Source organism: Drosophila santomea, chromosome 3R (genome assembly GCF_016746245.2).
Source record: "Drosophila santomea strain STO CAGO 1482 chromosome 3R, Prin_Dsan_1.1, whole genome shotgun sequence".
Taxonomy (NCBI): domain Eukaryota; kingdom Metazoa; phylum Arthropoda; class Insecta; order Diptera; family Drosophilidae; genus Drosophila; species Drosophila santomea.
Window position 1 is genome coordinate 22,207,703 of NC_053019.2, and position 15,664 is coordinate 22,223,366.

The window sequence follows — 15,664 nt, forward strand, 5'->3', positions numbered from 1 at the left end:
CACGACGATTTGAAAATGCCACCCCGTCTGGCAACGCTTTTCCACGCAAGGGGTTATTGATTTTCCGCAGTTTTCCCACCATCAGCTGTTCGTGGAGCCTGCGCTCTGAGTTCTGGGGTTGATTGGAGTTCTGGAGTCGTGCAGAGGAAGACAATAAAATTTGTTTGTGTTGTCATCGCGTTTAATTCGCTATTTTAAACCAATTCAAGAGAGTTAGTCCGGATTTTTGAAACTATGGAGGATAGCGGCATCGACAGCGAGGACAGGCAATCGAACATCTACGAGGATGGGGCCGCGGGACTCCTGGTAAGTACATGGGATCAACAACAACAGCTGAGTGAGGAAAATGCAATTTTTCACGGCTAACGGGTAACGCCAATGCAGAAAACGGCCAGCGGAGCACCCAAGCATATGTCCGATTTGGAGTTTGAGGTGGCATTCAGGGGTGCCGGCAAGGTCTATGCCCCCACGACCATAGAAATCGATGAAGAGGAGGAAGCGACCGGAGGAGGAAGCGGTCGAGGCCACGAGCCACCCAACACATGCCGCATACTGCAGCGCAAACTGGAGCTGAAGGTCGAGCGCGCCCGGCGGAACTACACTCAGTTTCAGGAGGAGCAGGTGCGCTAACCCACATCCACCCACTACGGTCAATATGTTATATAGAGTATTCTATCCAATCGCAGGCCATCAAGACGCAGTCGTCCACTCTGATACCGATCAACCGGCTACCCATTCCTGGCGAACCGGAACACAAGCCCCTGGTGGACTACAAATCCGAGAGCAGCGACGAGGCCGAGGAGATCTCCTTCTTCCCAGCCCAACTAAAGCGGTCCAAGCGTCGCCAGCAGAACCACGAACTGACTGACACCTTCAGCATACAGGAGATGACCATTGACTCGGATCTGGAGTCGGACGACAGTGCTGGCACCCAGAATCTCGAGCTCCTGCTGCCCTCCATGAAGACGACCATTCTGGACAAGTTCAAGGGCTGCTTCGGATGCTGGCGACGCAGGTAATGCCAGGCGGAGGAGCGGAGGCATATCATCAGGCGGTTCAGGCACAAATCACGTTATTGACAGGCACTAGCAACCTACGTAATTAATAATAATAAACTCCATTGCCACTACAGAACTGTAAACATAGATTTATTTGGCTTAGTAAATCCATTCGATAAATATTAATCAATACTAAACGGAAGACAGTCTTTTAATTAAATGTAGGAGGAGAGTGGGGCAAGCTCTCTCCATAGATTTCTTTTCTCATAAACGTATGTTATCTTCATGGAAGAACAGCTACAAATATTTCGAGTACGAAAAAATAACATTCAGTAATCATTAGTCTTCGTATAAAAGCAAAGTCTTAGGTATCTGTATTCAGGGTCAGACAGACGCCCTGCAGAATCCAGTGACTCAGATCCTCGGAAGTGGCCAAATTAGCCTCAAAGACCAGGCCCACACCCATGGCGTTCCTACGCAGCGATGTCGTATATACCGGAGCAAGGTAGGTATTCTATTGGAACAGGAAAAAATGTTAGTTTTTGTCGCAGCTGCTAAAGACCAAGTTCACGGTCTCTCCCATTTTATAGCATATTTTCGTTCCTGCCCAAAAGCTTTTAGTGTTTAAATACGGAAACAATTAGCACAACAGTTTACCCATTAGCTGTAATTTAGTGCTATGCATTTAAACAAATATCAGCGTGACCACGCCCCCGCCACCGTCCAGCGCCCCCTGGCATATGTAGATACAAGCGCACATTAGTACTTGTCACTGCCAGACTGTAGCTATCCTGGCTATCCAGGCCGGCCAGCCGGTACAATCCCACACCCCGGACAATCCCACACCTGATCCCCAAACTCGCACTGACCTGCAGCTTGAGACGGTGCGCCTCGATGGGCTCCACGGCGAGAATGGCCAGCTCCTCGACCAGGACCTTGGGATGGGAACGCGCCAGCTGATTAGTGGCCATGTCAAAGCGCCCGCCCTCAATGTACAGACCGTGCACCAGGCAGCCCTGCAAAAAGTTGAGCGATTAAAATGCAAACAGAATTCCTAATTACGAAATTAGTGCCAGCCCCTGAACCAGAATGGAGTTGGGTCATCGTTTTCCATTTAGAACATCGGGTGGGCCAGCAGTGAATGGGAAGCATTGTCCCTACTCACCGTCATTGGGCGCTCCTCCACATCGTCGGGGTCCGCAAACTTGGTTACGTAGGTGAAAAGCGTGGAGCGATCCAATGGCCAGGCGTTGCGGCGACAGGCAATCTGAAAGGTTGGGGAAATACACTCAAAAAAGTGCTACAGACTAAGAGGAATATGAAATGTTGAGGATGAAAGACCGGGTATTTTTAAAAGGAAATGAGGAGTTAAAAAGTTTACATTAGGAATACACGCTCAATTAAGAAATGTGTTGTATGATGAGCACTTTTCTCGCAGTGTACATGCGGCGCACCACCAGCAAAGGCGCGACAATGCAGACTCACCTGCACCAGGGCCGTGAGATAACTTTGCGGAATATGCAGTCCCGACAGCCACATGACCAGTGGCTCCCCTGAAAGCGTCCAGTATTTGTATTGCACGGCCCGGAGCTGTGCGAACGATAGATAGAACGGCTGATTAGTGGACACGAACTCACCTTGATTGATTTTGCGCTTAGCTGATTAATGAGCGTAGCGCCTGTGAAAGGGCTGTAGACTGTGGACTATGGAAGGACTCCATTTCATCCAACCCGACCTGCATTGACTCGAACTCGACTGGACTCGGCGCTTGGCTCGTTCCGTATCTACTCACCCGCAAGTGCTCCAGCCAGCTGGCCAACTGTTTGCATGTGGCCGGCGCCAACTTGCTCCACGCGCCTGGCAGGAGGCCATTGAACAACGAGTTGGCAATGTTGTCCAGCACATTGTCCATGCCGATTTCGCCGGCAATGGCCTGCGGAGAGAGCATGCAATTAAATTAAAAGGCACAATGGAAAGGCACATGTGTGGGCGTGACTGCAGATCCCGGGGCCAAGACAAAAGTCCTCCCCGGGTTCATTTGCATTTGTAAATTTATTTTGGCAACAAAATGCAGCCTTAGCTGAGGGCGGCATCTCCCATCCCATCTCCCATGTCCTCCAGATACAGCTCCAGCTTCAGCTCCAGTTCCAGCACCAGCCCACCGTACACATTCAAATTTGGACATTGTTTGCTTGGTCGCCAGCCAAGTTGGCAAATGCATAAACAAATGCGAAATGCAAAACAAGGCTGAAGGATTTATGTGCGGCCTCTATTGACAGCCATATACGACAAAGTCCCCCCCACAATCTATACATGTATATATCCTTAATACTGTTAGTTACCTTGCGGAGCAGCTCCAGCGTCTTCTTGATCCGCACGACCAGCAGATTAAAGCGGTCCAGCTCCTGGAGCAGCACCACACCGGTGGGTGACAGGCTCATCTGGATCTGTTTGCGGATGCGCCACGTCTCGAAGGCGGGTGGTAGCTTCTTCAGTATGCCGGCTGCCACCGAGTCGATGAAGTCGTCGCGGCTGATTCCACCAGTTCCCTCACCTGGATGCACCATGCACCGAAAAAGGGAGAAAGAACGTCAGTGGAGGATTGTGGTGCTGGCAGGTGACGGGACAAAGGCAAGGAAAATGCCGCAGTAATATATGCAGGGCCTGCGGTTTTTCCATTTTCCCTCTTTTTTTTTCTTTTTTTTTTGTTTTTTGCTGCCACGTCCATTCTCCTCCCTGCATTTCTGTTGATTTTATTAATTTTACCCTTTATCGGGCACCCAAATAGAATTTTTTCGTCCCCGCTTTACTTTTTTGTTGAAGTGTCAATTAGCAAATACTAGAGCTCATGAATATGCAAATTATCGGAATTTTACTGGGAGCTACTCAATAGGTTTTCGAGCATATTGATGTTTCCCCTTTTATGGGTTGAAGTTCTGCTTTTACTAATGAATTAAATATTTTAGTAATATGCTCATCAATAATCTCTAAAACAATAGAATTATACATGATTTAAAAACACTGAATGTAATTTTCCTATTTATGGTAGCGTTTTAAATATTCCCTGCAGCTGAACTTTTTTGGACAATCGTACGTCCTTGCGTATCTCGATTGAAATGAAATGGTTAAACTCGATTTTTAATCAGTGGAAATATTTGTTCTTATTATTATTACTTTTATTTACACTAAATGGACAATGAAGGGGTGGCTCTTCTGTTTACGCTGAATACTTTACCAGGATTGACTTCGGTCGGTGGTGTCCACTTGGTCACTTCGTGTGTGCGAATATATTTAAAAAAATATTCCAAATTGTATATACAATTATTTACAAGGCCACACATATAAAAAATATGCATGTTTCTGAGTGGGTGAATAAAATTGGGGGGCTGGCTGTTGGAAAGTGCACACTGATGGCGGTTTTAACACATTTAAGTCCGTAACGCAAAATTATCGACTTTTGCGTGACGTTTTTGCCATTTTTTGGTAATTCTGATGGCGGTTGGTGCGGTGAGGTTTGAACTCGATTCGCTGCGATTTGCGGCAATCCGATGAAAGTGAGTGAATACCAGTGGGATAGCAAGTGAGGATATATACATACATCTGTATATATAGTACGAGTATATATGTATATAGGGATGTAGATACATATGCCTGTGCACTGCCCTCCAATCTGACCCGACCCATGTGGGCTACGTGTGCGGTTCTATTTTAATTTTTAATGTGTGCATTGCTGTTCTGCGCCGGCAATAATGGCGCATGCAATAAAGTTAATTGCAAAACCGCAACTAATTAATTAAATTAAATTAAAAATTCAACATGCCAAAAATACAACATTGCATAGCAGAAAGTGTGCCGGAATGAAAATCAACAAGATAAAATGTAATAAACGGCTGACAATTGGCACACGTTGCATGCAAATTGAACCATTTACCATTGCCCATTTACCATGGGTGGTGGCCAGTGGCCACTGGACAGTGGTCATATCTACATTATATTATTATCATTACTTTTTTCCGATTCCGCTTCGAAATATCGGCGGATAGGCGTATGGTGCAAGGCAAGTGCTTTTGATAATCAGGATAATATGTGCGTTTTTTTTTTTTTGTGCGGAATGCTATCTCTCGAGCAGTTGTGCCCGCGGCTGTACGGCGGTTAAACATTGGATTGGATCCGACCAGGATCCTACACCATTCACTTACCCGTCTGCGGCTGCAGCTCAATCAAACTGTTCCAGATGTTGCGTGCTGCCATTGTGTAATAACCGATTTCCGCGTTCGGATGCAAACCAAATACATCCGGCTTGTTGACCAGCGGCAGTTTGTCGATGTGCGCTGTTATCAATGCATTACATATGTAAATAGCTCGAAAATGTGTCCACCAACTGCCCTTCGCTCACCTATGTAGTCCTCTTTTAGTATGGTCTCCTCTTCCGGCAGGCAGTAGTCCACGTTGTCGTCCTCATAAAAGTGGAATACCTTAAACTCATCAAACAGAAAGTCGCCCATGTACTCGTTCATGTAGCAGTTGGTTATCCGCCGGTCAAAGTCATCGATGACCCGTCCACCATACATCACCTCGCCAATTAGGTATTTCAAACTGTTCCACGGTATTTTCCCAGTGCCACATCGTGTTAGGTAAGTGCGCAGGATTTCGGTGCACACCTCGAAGTCCGTGTCGTTGAAATCGTACGCTATGTTCCAGCCCAGTTTGTCGTACTTGCGACGCTCCTGCGAATGGGAAATGGTTACACAAATTAATCGGAGTGCCTGCAACTGGACGATCAATATCAATTTGCTGCAACTGCTTCTGCTGCTGCTGCTCCATCAATTGTGCAACTTCACTCTGAAAAGCTTTCAGCTGCTAGAAATTAAGAGATTAATAAATAAACAACTCCACACACTCAACCAGCTGGGTTCCTTCTGTAAATAGCGATATCTACGGCTACACTATAACTGGTCCACTTACTTGGACGACGGCGTGGAAGAAGGCCAGCACATAGACCAGTGGTCGGAAAGCCACATGAGAGCAGCTCTCGAGGCGCTCCTGACGCACTTTGAAGTACGTGGAGCGCAGATTGAGCTTGAGACCATTGGGTGGCTCAGTGACGACTGCGAAAGTAATGATAAATTGTAAGAATACTTAGAAATAAATAAAAGAGGTATACACTTTACCCTTCAGAGACTTCTGCAGAATGCCAATGGGGAATGAGGGCGTGGGATCTGTGGTTATCCACAATCTAAAGTCCGGATGCGGATTCTCGATGCGATCCAGATACTTTTCCAGCTCCCGAACGAACCTGATCAGTAGGTGTCCATTCTGCAGCATCAGCCACATTCCCTGTTTGATGGCACCATCCAGGAGTCGCAAGGCGGCCTTCTCCTGACCCTGTCCAAGCGAAATGTGACAGAAGTTGGACATGCCGACAATTGAATCCGCCAGTTTGATCAAATCATTTGTGGGATCCGACCCGGCACTCAGTACAAAGCACACGGGAATCGTGCTAGAGGTCTGCTCGTATATGGCAGAGAAGCTCACCACGGGCGGCATGATATAGAACTCATCCATCGTTTCGACGATGTATTGATTTATACTCCTGAAGATGCGATCCACGCGGAAGCAGCGCAGGAACATTAATTTCTGTGGGGGAGATGGGCGAAATCCTTGGGCTTTAGACATTTTAATACACATAAATGACAATGAGCCGACGACAGCTCGTCATCAGTCCTCCATAGTTGGCCAGTAGCTGCTCCATTGTTGCTATTGCTGTTGCTCTTGGGTGTTGCCAACGGTTTCTGCGGTTTCGAGCACAACTCAAGTGCAAATTGGGCTCGCTTCGCTTGGCGCTGGTTTCAAGTGCGACTGCGGGCGCAAATTGCCGCTCATCTAATGGTTTGGAAAATTGATAAAATATGGTAATGCACACAGACACCCAAGGAGACATCCATATATAGGAATACTGCCAGGCATGCTGGCTGACAAAAACAGGCTGCTAATAACTTGAGAGGAAAATGTGCGCCAAAGTTGCAGGACGTAGCAAAAGTCGAGTAAAACTAAACGCCCTCCACACCCATACCGAAGTGGTGTCCTTTTGGGGCATGGATATGGATGATGGTGTGGGTATGCAGATGGGTTTGTGCCTGGTTTGTACATAATAATCCACTACAAGCGGGCATAAAGTACGAAATCCAATAACGCTCAATGGCAAACGGGCAAGAGCAACAGCAACTACTCAGAAGGAGCATCTGAGTAGGAGCCTGAGTTGGAGGAGCAGCTCCTGGCCAGGACCACTCGAAGCTGAAAGCATGCAAAGCGAGTGGATGAATATACAGCAGCGGCAGGACGCAGCACTTGCCTGGAATGCATTGCATTTGATGTTGTAGTCGCCCGGACATGCCACCTCCTCAGGATTCTCCAAGTCGAACCACTGCACGATGGGCAGGGCACAGGACACAGGACACAGGACCGACGACCGAGCACCAAGAGCACAGGACCAGAATCCACAGCACCCAGTTCATGGGCATTCGGATGACGATGGCGATGGCGATAAGTGCAGGCAAAATGAGCGTCGGCAACGGAACGGAAGTCAGTGAATGCCACATGCCAGTCAGAATCAGAATCAGAAGCAGTTTCGTTCCCATCGACCATCCGAGTCCAAGTTGTTGGGTTGTTGGGATGTTGGGATGTTGGGTCGGTGAGTCGGTGGTTGTTTATTGTTGTAGGGCCATCGCCGTTGTTGTTGTGCATTTTATAGCACCGTCCACAGAACAGCAGTAGCAGCAATTTGATAACGGCATCGGAGTTGACGTTGACGTTGAAGATGATGCACCCAAGCGAGCAGCGGGAAAATCGGAAAAGAAAATACAAAAAATATGGAAAACATGAACATTTAACAGCGTACGGCTGAACCTCCATTGAGGTTCAGAAGCTCTGCATTTTGGGTGCTTAAGTTACGTTTAAACTGTGCTTTAAAGGTGCATTGCCCAAAACTGAAAAGGAAATCTATTTTTGAGCATTGAAATGTGGTAATTAACATTCTATTTTCGACTTATTTAAATAATTGAATTAAGTATGCTTTTAAATGATCTTAGAAGAATGTTCAACTCACCTCTTTCCATTCGACAAGGAAACGACCAAAGTGGTCTGGTAAGGTGCCGAAAGTATCTGGGAAATCGAAGGCCAACTTGAGCAGATCCTCCCAGCTCTTCTCACTCAGCCACTTGCAGGGATTGGAGCGCTCGCTCTTGGTTAGAGCAATGCTGCCCTTGATGAAGAAGTCCAGCTCGGATTGCAGCAAAATGCCGTCCCGCTGGGCGAGTTTAGTGGCGATTTGGAAGGAAAAGAGCAGCTTATGCCTTTCAAAGATGCCCGTGCAGCCGTAGCAGTAAACGTTTTCGGTAAGCGTTTTGATGATGTTGTTTAACCGCTTGTTGAGACTAGCATCCGGCACAGCCTTTCGCAGGGAGTAAACGAACACATCCAAATAAGCGGCCAGTGCATACTGGTACATGCTATTCACTGTGGCCATGTCCGAGAGGGCAAAGAAAAGTACAGCTCCACGTTTGGCAGCCGGACGGTATCCATTTCGGAGCACCTCAATGTCCGCCGCCGTATCTGCAGCCAGTTTCAGCTGTTCCATGACGACGCCCGCCTTAGTTTTTGTGTTCTCTAGTGTTTCAATCAGTTCCACATTGTCCAACATGTTGCCCGTCGAGGTGGACAGCTCACGTAGCAGTGAATCCTCCAGCTGCTGCAGCAACTGTTTATTCTCGCTGGTCTGGGCGATCAAGAATTCACGCTGAGCCTCAAGATCTGGACGCTCGGTGCCTACTACCACGCTTAGTAGCTGGTCCTCCAAACCTGTCTGGGTCACCGTGTAGTTGATAACTAGTGCCTTGGCATAGACTGCGGGATCGAATTTAGGGTTAGAGAACTTGGTGGTTAAGTAGACTCGGAAGCCCGGATCCCAATCCACCTCCTTGTCACCCAGCATGACGAACTTGCGACCGCCCTGAATGCGAATGTTCTTTTGCAGAATATCGTCAATCACTGGGTCTATATAATCGTCTACATCTTCGAATAGTACAGGCGTTCCGTACATAATGGCCATCTCCAGCTGCTTGAGGAAGTCAGAGTCGCTGAATGAAAGTACTTTTAGATTATTCCTGAACTCCCTTTTGCGGATCCACTGTAAGGCCTGCAGCTGAGGATCAATGCAGAGTGGAAAGCGCGAGGCGCGCATGGTGAGGATGCCATTTTGGACGGAAAGCTCGTCGGGCGGCAAACCCTCGTTGCTCCACTGGGAGATCTCGACATCGGTGGTGAGGTAACCATCGATTTTAAATGGTAGCTGTATGGGAATTCCCAGGGACACAATGTCTTCCAGCCAGTCTTCGAAGACCATCGTCTTGCGGAACTCCCAGGTAAAGGCGCCCGTGTAGGCCAGAAATGAGGCACTGATCAGGCACCCACCCACGCTGTCGATGAGCTGCTGTCCCAGGCTAGCCATCTCCTTGCTCCAGCGGATTAGCTCAGAAGTCAAACCACTAATCAACTTGTCGGAGGCAATCAGACGACGCTCCGCCTGCTGCATCATTTCAGTGAGGGCACGCATCTGTTTCATGGAGGTAGCATAATTCTCGTTCAGCTCATTCAGCTTCTCCTCCAGCTTTTGGATCTCTCCATTCAGGTGATTCAGCAGCTTAATCTGTACTTCTTGCTCTTCGACAAGGAAGTCCAAGCGTTCTTTCTTGGGCTTCACTTCTTTATATACATCAAAGAAGCCGAGCACAGCTCTGACGAATCTAAGTAAACCCGCACCAGCAACGGATATCTTTGCCATATCCTCTAGGTTTCCAGTCTTCATATGCTGTCGGCACTGCGTTATTTGCTTTTGCGTCAAAGCCTCGCAGTCCATCTCCATCAAGCTCTTCAGGAAGTTGACGTCGCTCATCATTCCTTTGGCACTCTTCCAATTTATCTCCTTGTAACCCTTCAGAATAGCAACACACTCGCAAACGACTTGCACGGCAGCTGGTGGTGTGGCAAAGGATCGGATCTCAGTGATCTGAGCCTTTTCGAGTTGGGATAGAGCCAATCTTGCCTCCTCTAGGGCCGGCATCGCCTCTGCCAGAATTTCCTCGGCTTCGTCCTTTTCGATAGCAATCTGTTTTCCCTTTATCTCCACCTCAACAGACTTCTCCGATGCCTCGGCCTTCTTGACATTCGCCTTTTGAGTGGACGATTCGATAGTGACCAACATGGCCTCGCACTCCTCGGAGGCTACAGCCACGTTCTTCTTCTGCTCCGTGACAATAATACGCAGTTCGTCGATTTGCACGGAAGCTTCCTCGATTTTTTTGATGCCCTCACCGAGACGCGAACGTTGCTGTGTAATGAATTTCGCCTTTTCCTCTGCAGAAAAATATTAGAATGAAATAGATATTTTTTTCTCTATTGTGCTTTCGCGTACCCAACAACCCTCTATAGGTGTTAATATAGTCCAAGTAGTGTTTGGGGGTGACAAAATTGTTGCGTCTTAGCTTGGCCAGATAGTCCTTCGAGTACTGCTGTATTGAAGTATGGACATGGACCACATGCTCCACTATAGCCTCTCGATGGGTCGCCGGAATCAGGCGGTGCTCGGTGAGGAAGAGCTTGGCCACCGCGTACAACGCCTGTCGGGGCCACGGGAACACCCAATCGATGTAGGTACTGCCAATGAGACCCGGGAAGTTTCGACACCGATTGCGCAGCGCATCGCCAGCCGGAGACATACATAGGACCACGTGCAGGTTTTCCGCACAGGTGCGCAGGAAGTAGCCCCAAACAGCGTCCCTGTGATTGAGGGAAATGGAATTAAGCCAACACGAATGATGGTTAATATTCTGTCACTCACTTGGATGCCGAAACTCCATCCTCTTCGGCGAACTTGCGCACTTGATTGACAATGCCATCCTTGTCTTCATCGGGGAACAGGGCTGGCACTTGGCCCACTGTCAGGATATTGTTGATCAACTCCAGGAAGCCCTCTTCTGCTACCTGTGCTCCCGTAAACAAGAACACGACCTTCTTTCGCTTCACGCCCGCTATGGTGTAAAGGATCTTTAGATCTTCCCGGAACGCGGCCTCATTGTAACCACGGGAAATAGTTATCTCGAAGACATCGCATTCGGCGGCAAAGGCGGCCAGTCGAGTAATACACTTCTTGCCACTGCCACCGACTCCAATGAGCAACACATGGCCACGATTCATGCGAAGCGTCCGATGGACGCGGGTCAAATGCTCCAGACAGTCCTCGAACAGGACCAATGTCATCTTTTGTTTGCGTTCACAGTATTCCTCAAGGATCTCCGTGAAAAGGAAGTAAACAGAGTTGTAGTCCAACAGATCCTCATATAAACGAGGCTCAGATTCATTGGTAAAATTGCGGAAGTCTCCAAAGAGCAGTGGATCGCGCAGGACGTAGTCCTTGAGCGAGAGTATCACCTGAGGTGCCTCCTCGCCCTCCTCTTCCTCTTCGCCCTCTTCCTCTCCACCATCGAAATCAGCCTTGGATGGCTCATAGAGCAGGCGAGCCTGTGCCTCTGCTTCCGCTGCTTCTGCGTCAATAAATCCATGCTCCTCCTCGAAAGATGGAGGAAACCGTTCGGCCACTTCTAAAGCCAGATTCCGACGCACATTGGCGATGTCCTGGAAAAAAAGGATAACAAGAATACAGGAATGAGAATTGGTATTAAAATGTAGTAATACTCACAGTATCGGCTATCAGGCGATCGCATATGATCCTGGTGTACTCGTTGCGCCACACCCTAATCAGGTCCCTCAGGCCCTTGAAGGAAGTGGGCTCGATGAGCAGCAGTCCCGCAAAGATACGCGACAGATCCTTCAGATTGAAGATGTAGTGGAACTTGGAGGGCGTTGGTGGCAGGTCCACAATCACGATCTGGGAATCAGGAAGCAATTAGCATAAGCGAGCCTAACCACACAATGGTCCAAGTAACCGGTGAAGCACACACACCACAGCGCCCCATGAACAGCCCCCCACACAAATCAATTTTATCTCGACTAGCAATATGCGTTCACAAGGGTCGCAGCAAGGACTTTCCACGCCCACTTTTGGGGGACATTGCCAAGTTGCTGAATTTACAGCCATTATCGAGTTGCAGTCGCCGCACCAGCAGCGCGCGCTTCTGAGAAACGGCAATTCTATTCAAAAAATTCATTTCACTCCATTTCGTGGCGCATTAATATCCTTGCCCTGAGTGTGTAAAGAAGACATACGAACTAGGAGCTCCTCCGCTTGCCCGGTGGGCGCCGCACGGACCGGGAGAAGGGCAGGTGTAAGTAAATCATTTTTTCGGATATGGAAGGGTCGTGCTCTACCAGGCAACCAGGCTACGCTGGCTGCTTGTGGCAATTGCGGCGACAAATGCATTTTTATCTGCACGCAATGAAATGCGATAATATTTTAGTGTCAACAATTGTTAAAAGGACCATAAACTAATGCTCCGGACCCGGTGCCACGCCCACAGCTGCGAAAAGAGCCATCTCTCTACAGTTCAATACTTGAACATAATCAAATTTCGCCCCGGCCAAGATATTCCGGCAAAGATAGGCAAAACGAGCACTGAGCTGAGCAGAGCAGCAGCACCAGATACAGATACATCTACGTCTACATACACAGCCACACCCACAGTGAAGGCCCAGATACAGTCAACTAGGCAGCCGTCGAGGCGGGTGACCATTGTGAGGGCATAGTGGAGTGGTTGTGGAGTGCAGTGGATTGGTGGTGGTGCAAGTACGGGTGGGTCGTCTACGGCGACTACGGCACTGAGTTGCACTCGAGAAACCAATGGAGCAGCTACGAGATTGAGAACAAGGACGATGGAGAGGACGACCGACCAAGCCCGACGTCGTAGTGCATTACAGACCATTGAATAATTTCCATTTCCATTGTACGGCGAGCCAGGGGATGTGGGAGTGGGGCGTGGGGCGTGGCAGGAGGTGAGCGGCACAGCAAAGCAGATTATGAAAAATTGTCGTTATTTGCATATGTAAATCGAATTTCATAAAATTTGTGAGAGGCCTTAAAGCATTATTCAGGAATTGATTTCTTCTAGTGAATTTGCACTGAATGCAGTCAAGGTGTTCACTGATATTGAAATAAATTTCAACCGAAGGCAGATAAATAAATGCAGAACAATAAGTCTATATGGGTGTCAGAGAAATATCTTATATGTCACAAAAATGCATTTTATAATCGGTATTTCTGAGGCATGAAATTGGAAAGCCATCAACTATGGTAAAGTTGAGTTCGAAATGGGGCTTTAAACACATTAAAAACATTAAAAATTAATGTATAAGTACTTTAGAAATTCACTATATTGTTTAGTATTATATAGGGGTTAACTTACCTTGAAAAGTTTTAGTGTCATATGGACAATCATGTCGGCTATAAGCATGTACTGCGGCTGGAAGTTCACAAATTGCATATGGCCCTTGAAGATGGAGGAGTAGATCTGGATGAGGGACTCATCGTTGGGAAATATGATGTTGTAGGTGGAGAACATGCTGATAAATCGGGGATCCACCTCGTTCCGACCGCCGCCCGCTGTTCCCATGGCTGCGTAGAAGGTCAGATCCTTAAACTTCTTCCAGTTCAGATCCTTGTCGCGGTCGTACATTCCGCCGCGTTCGAAGAATAGCTTCAGCAGGGCAATTGGCTGCTGAGTGCCATATCTGCGAGGGAGGAAGATAAGCGAGATGAGATGGAACCGTGAGATGGAATTCGTTTCGCTATCTTGCTGCCGTAACGACATGAACTCACTCATCCACCTGCGGCATGTTCATGTCATCAATAAAGCAGGCAATTCTCTTGCCCATCGGAGGCCCGTACGTATCCTTGGTGCGTTTCTCCACGGCGGCCTCCAGGGTGTGCTGCACATCCAGCGATGAGGTTCTCGATGAAAAATTAATATTGAGTATGACCTGAAAGGGATGCGAAAAGGATGGGGTCGCCATGTTAGCCGGGAACGCGACGTTTGTCAGAGAGATTTTTCAATTACGTTGACACTCGGATTGAGATTGCGCAAATATTGCATGATGGTCGCCGTCTTTGATGTGCCAGCCTCTCCCACAAGCAGAACGGGTCGTTTGATCTGTAAACGGGATTCGAGTTAAAGTTGGAGTTGAAGCAATGCAATCGAAATAGGGACAAACATTAATAAGGCATCTCCCCAGAAGCTGGGAGTAATGACATTTCCAAACATCCAGGCACCACACTCACCTCACTCATCAGACTAAGGGTACGATTGGTTCGCGTGTTGTCCACCGTGGGCACCAGGATCTCACTGAACTTCACCTGCGGGTCGTGGGTGTATGGCACCACCACCCATTCCCAGGCCTTCCACACGTTGTCCTTGACGTCCCAGAAGTAGTCGTACAGTGTCGGCTTGCTCTGCGGAAACTGTCCTCCGGAGGCGGGATTTTCCGGTGTGTCCTGCACCAACGGAAAGCCGGATATGCGCTTCATATACTCATCAAAGACAGGCTGATGCTTCTCCACCAGACAAGCGCCCATGGAGCCATAGACCGCCTGCAGGAAACAGCACTCCAGACTGTCTGTGTTGTAGGTCTGTAGCACAGGCTCATCGTAGTTCTTACTATCCATAACGTAGTTGGGCAGCAGGGCGTCGTAGAGGTTGCAGAACTGAGTCACCATGTTTAGGTCCGTTTGCATTATGACAAGCTTCAGCGGATTACCCTGAGTAGTGCCATCGAGGCCCTCCAGAATGAAGGCTATGGTCTGCGTGATGATCTTCTCAAAGAAGTCGTTGAGGAGTTCGCGCTGCGGCTCTGGCCGGGTGAGCACCCATCGCTGCCAGAACGGACTGTATCGCAGATTTTTTGGATCCACATACACCATTCCTGCTCGGGAGACGGTAGCTGGAGAGGCGTAGTTCAGATTGCCCACCTCGAAGAGCAGGGCACAGTAGTTCTCCAGACGGATGCGCTCGCCGTTAGCCAAAGTCAGCAGCTTGTTATCATCCATCACCGAGTTCATGTTTTCGATCCACAGAGCATCCACATCTCCATCGAAGCAGGCGTAACGTCGCTCCTGTCGGTGAGTTGGCATTGGGTTGCATTAGCCTAAGTGCGTTACTCAACGCCTGTCATCCGAGTTCTCGTCGTCACCCAGTCACCCAGTCGCTTAGTCGCCCCCAAACAGCTTACCACCCACGAGTGATTACTCTGCGGAGCCGAATGAATGAGCTTGGCTTGGATACGAAAATCAGCAGGGATTCGCTCAATAAAAAATTGTCCGAGTCTCATGGAAATACTGTTTTAGTTTACCCTACAAAGTATTAAAATCATGTTCCCCATTCGGGAAAATTTCGAAGTATCAATTGATTACAATTAATAATGCTAATACCCAACCCACCCGTTAAATTGAGTTTATTTTTTAAGAAATTTCGAACTTGTTGCAAACCCATATACCCCATGTTCAGCTTTTATGCAATCCCGGCTTATTACTGTATGAACGCGATTTCCGCATGAATGATGCGCCGCAACCACCAAGCACCTGCATTTGAGCCTCAACGCGGGACGACATGGAGCGTGGTCGTTGTCGGATGGGGATGCGGATTCGCTGATGCTGCAATTCGATT

The 15,664-nt window shown here is 48.3% G+C and overlaps 2 protein-coding genes across 2 annotated transcripts in view; one reads left to right on the forward strand and one right to left on the reverse strand.

The window, feature by feature from the left end:
- Window positions 1-100: 100 nt before the first annotated feature.
- LOC120453964 lies at window positions 101-1,068 on the forward strand. The gene is made up of 3 exons (XM_039638917.2): window positions 101-306; window positions 385-621; window positions 687-1,068. Exons 1-3 carry the CDS (start codon window positions 235-237, stop codon window positions 1,017-1,019), a joined length of 642 nt encoding a protein of 213 aa, XP_039494851.1. The 5' UTR covers window positions 101-234; the 3' UTR covers window positions 1,020-1,068.
- Window positions 1,069-1,349: 281 nt separating this feature from the next.
- Window positions 1,350-15,664, reverse strand: part of LOC120453956 (dynein axonemal heavy chain 10) — a 32,827-nt gene continuing 18,512 nt past the window's right edge. Inside the window, exons 28-46 of the mRNA XM_039638903.2 lie at window positions 14,284-15,114; window positions 14,063-14,155; window positions 13,825-13,985; window positions 13,412-13,736; window positions 11,752-11,940; window positions 10,894-11,687; window positions 10,468-10,832; window positions 8,104-10,409; window positions 7,351-7,422; window positions 6,170-6,635; window positions 5,964-6,106; window positions 5,395-5,725; window positions 5,198-5,329; window positions 3,341-3,552; window positions 2,791-2,931; window positions 2,484-2,588; window positions 2,164-2,265; window positions 1,868-2,014; window positions 1,350-1,512 (exon numbers count right to left, since the gene is read on the reverse strand). Coding sequence (XP_039494837.1) covers window positions 1,363-1,512; window positions 1,868-2,014; window positions 2,164-2,265; window positions 2,484-2,588; window positions 2,791-2,931; window positions 3,341-3,552; window positions 5,198-5,329; window positions 5,395-5,725; window positions 5,964-6,106; window positions 6,170-6,635; window positions 7,351-7,422; window positions 8,104-10,409; window positions 10,468-10,832; window positions 10,894-11,687; window positions 11,752-11,940; window positions 13,412-13,736; window positions 13,825-13,985; window positions 14,063-14,155; window positions 14,284-15,114 — 7,065 coding nt within the window. The 3' untranslated portion in view covers window positions 1,350-1,362. The remainder of the gene's footprint in view (window positions 1,513-1,867; window positions 2,015-2,163; window positions 2,266-2,483; window positions 2,589-2,790; window positions 2,932-3,340; window positions 3,553-5,197; window positions 5,330-5,394; window positions 5,726-5,963; window positions 6,107-6,169; window positions 6,636-7,350; window positions 7,423-8,103; window positions 10,410-10,467; window positions 10,833-10,893; window positions 11,688-11,751; window positions 11,941-13,411; window positions 13,737-13,824; window positions 13,986-14,062; window positions 14,156-14,283; window positions 15,115-15,664) is intronic.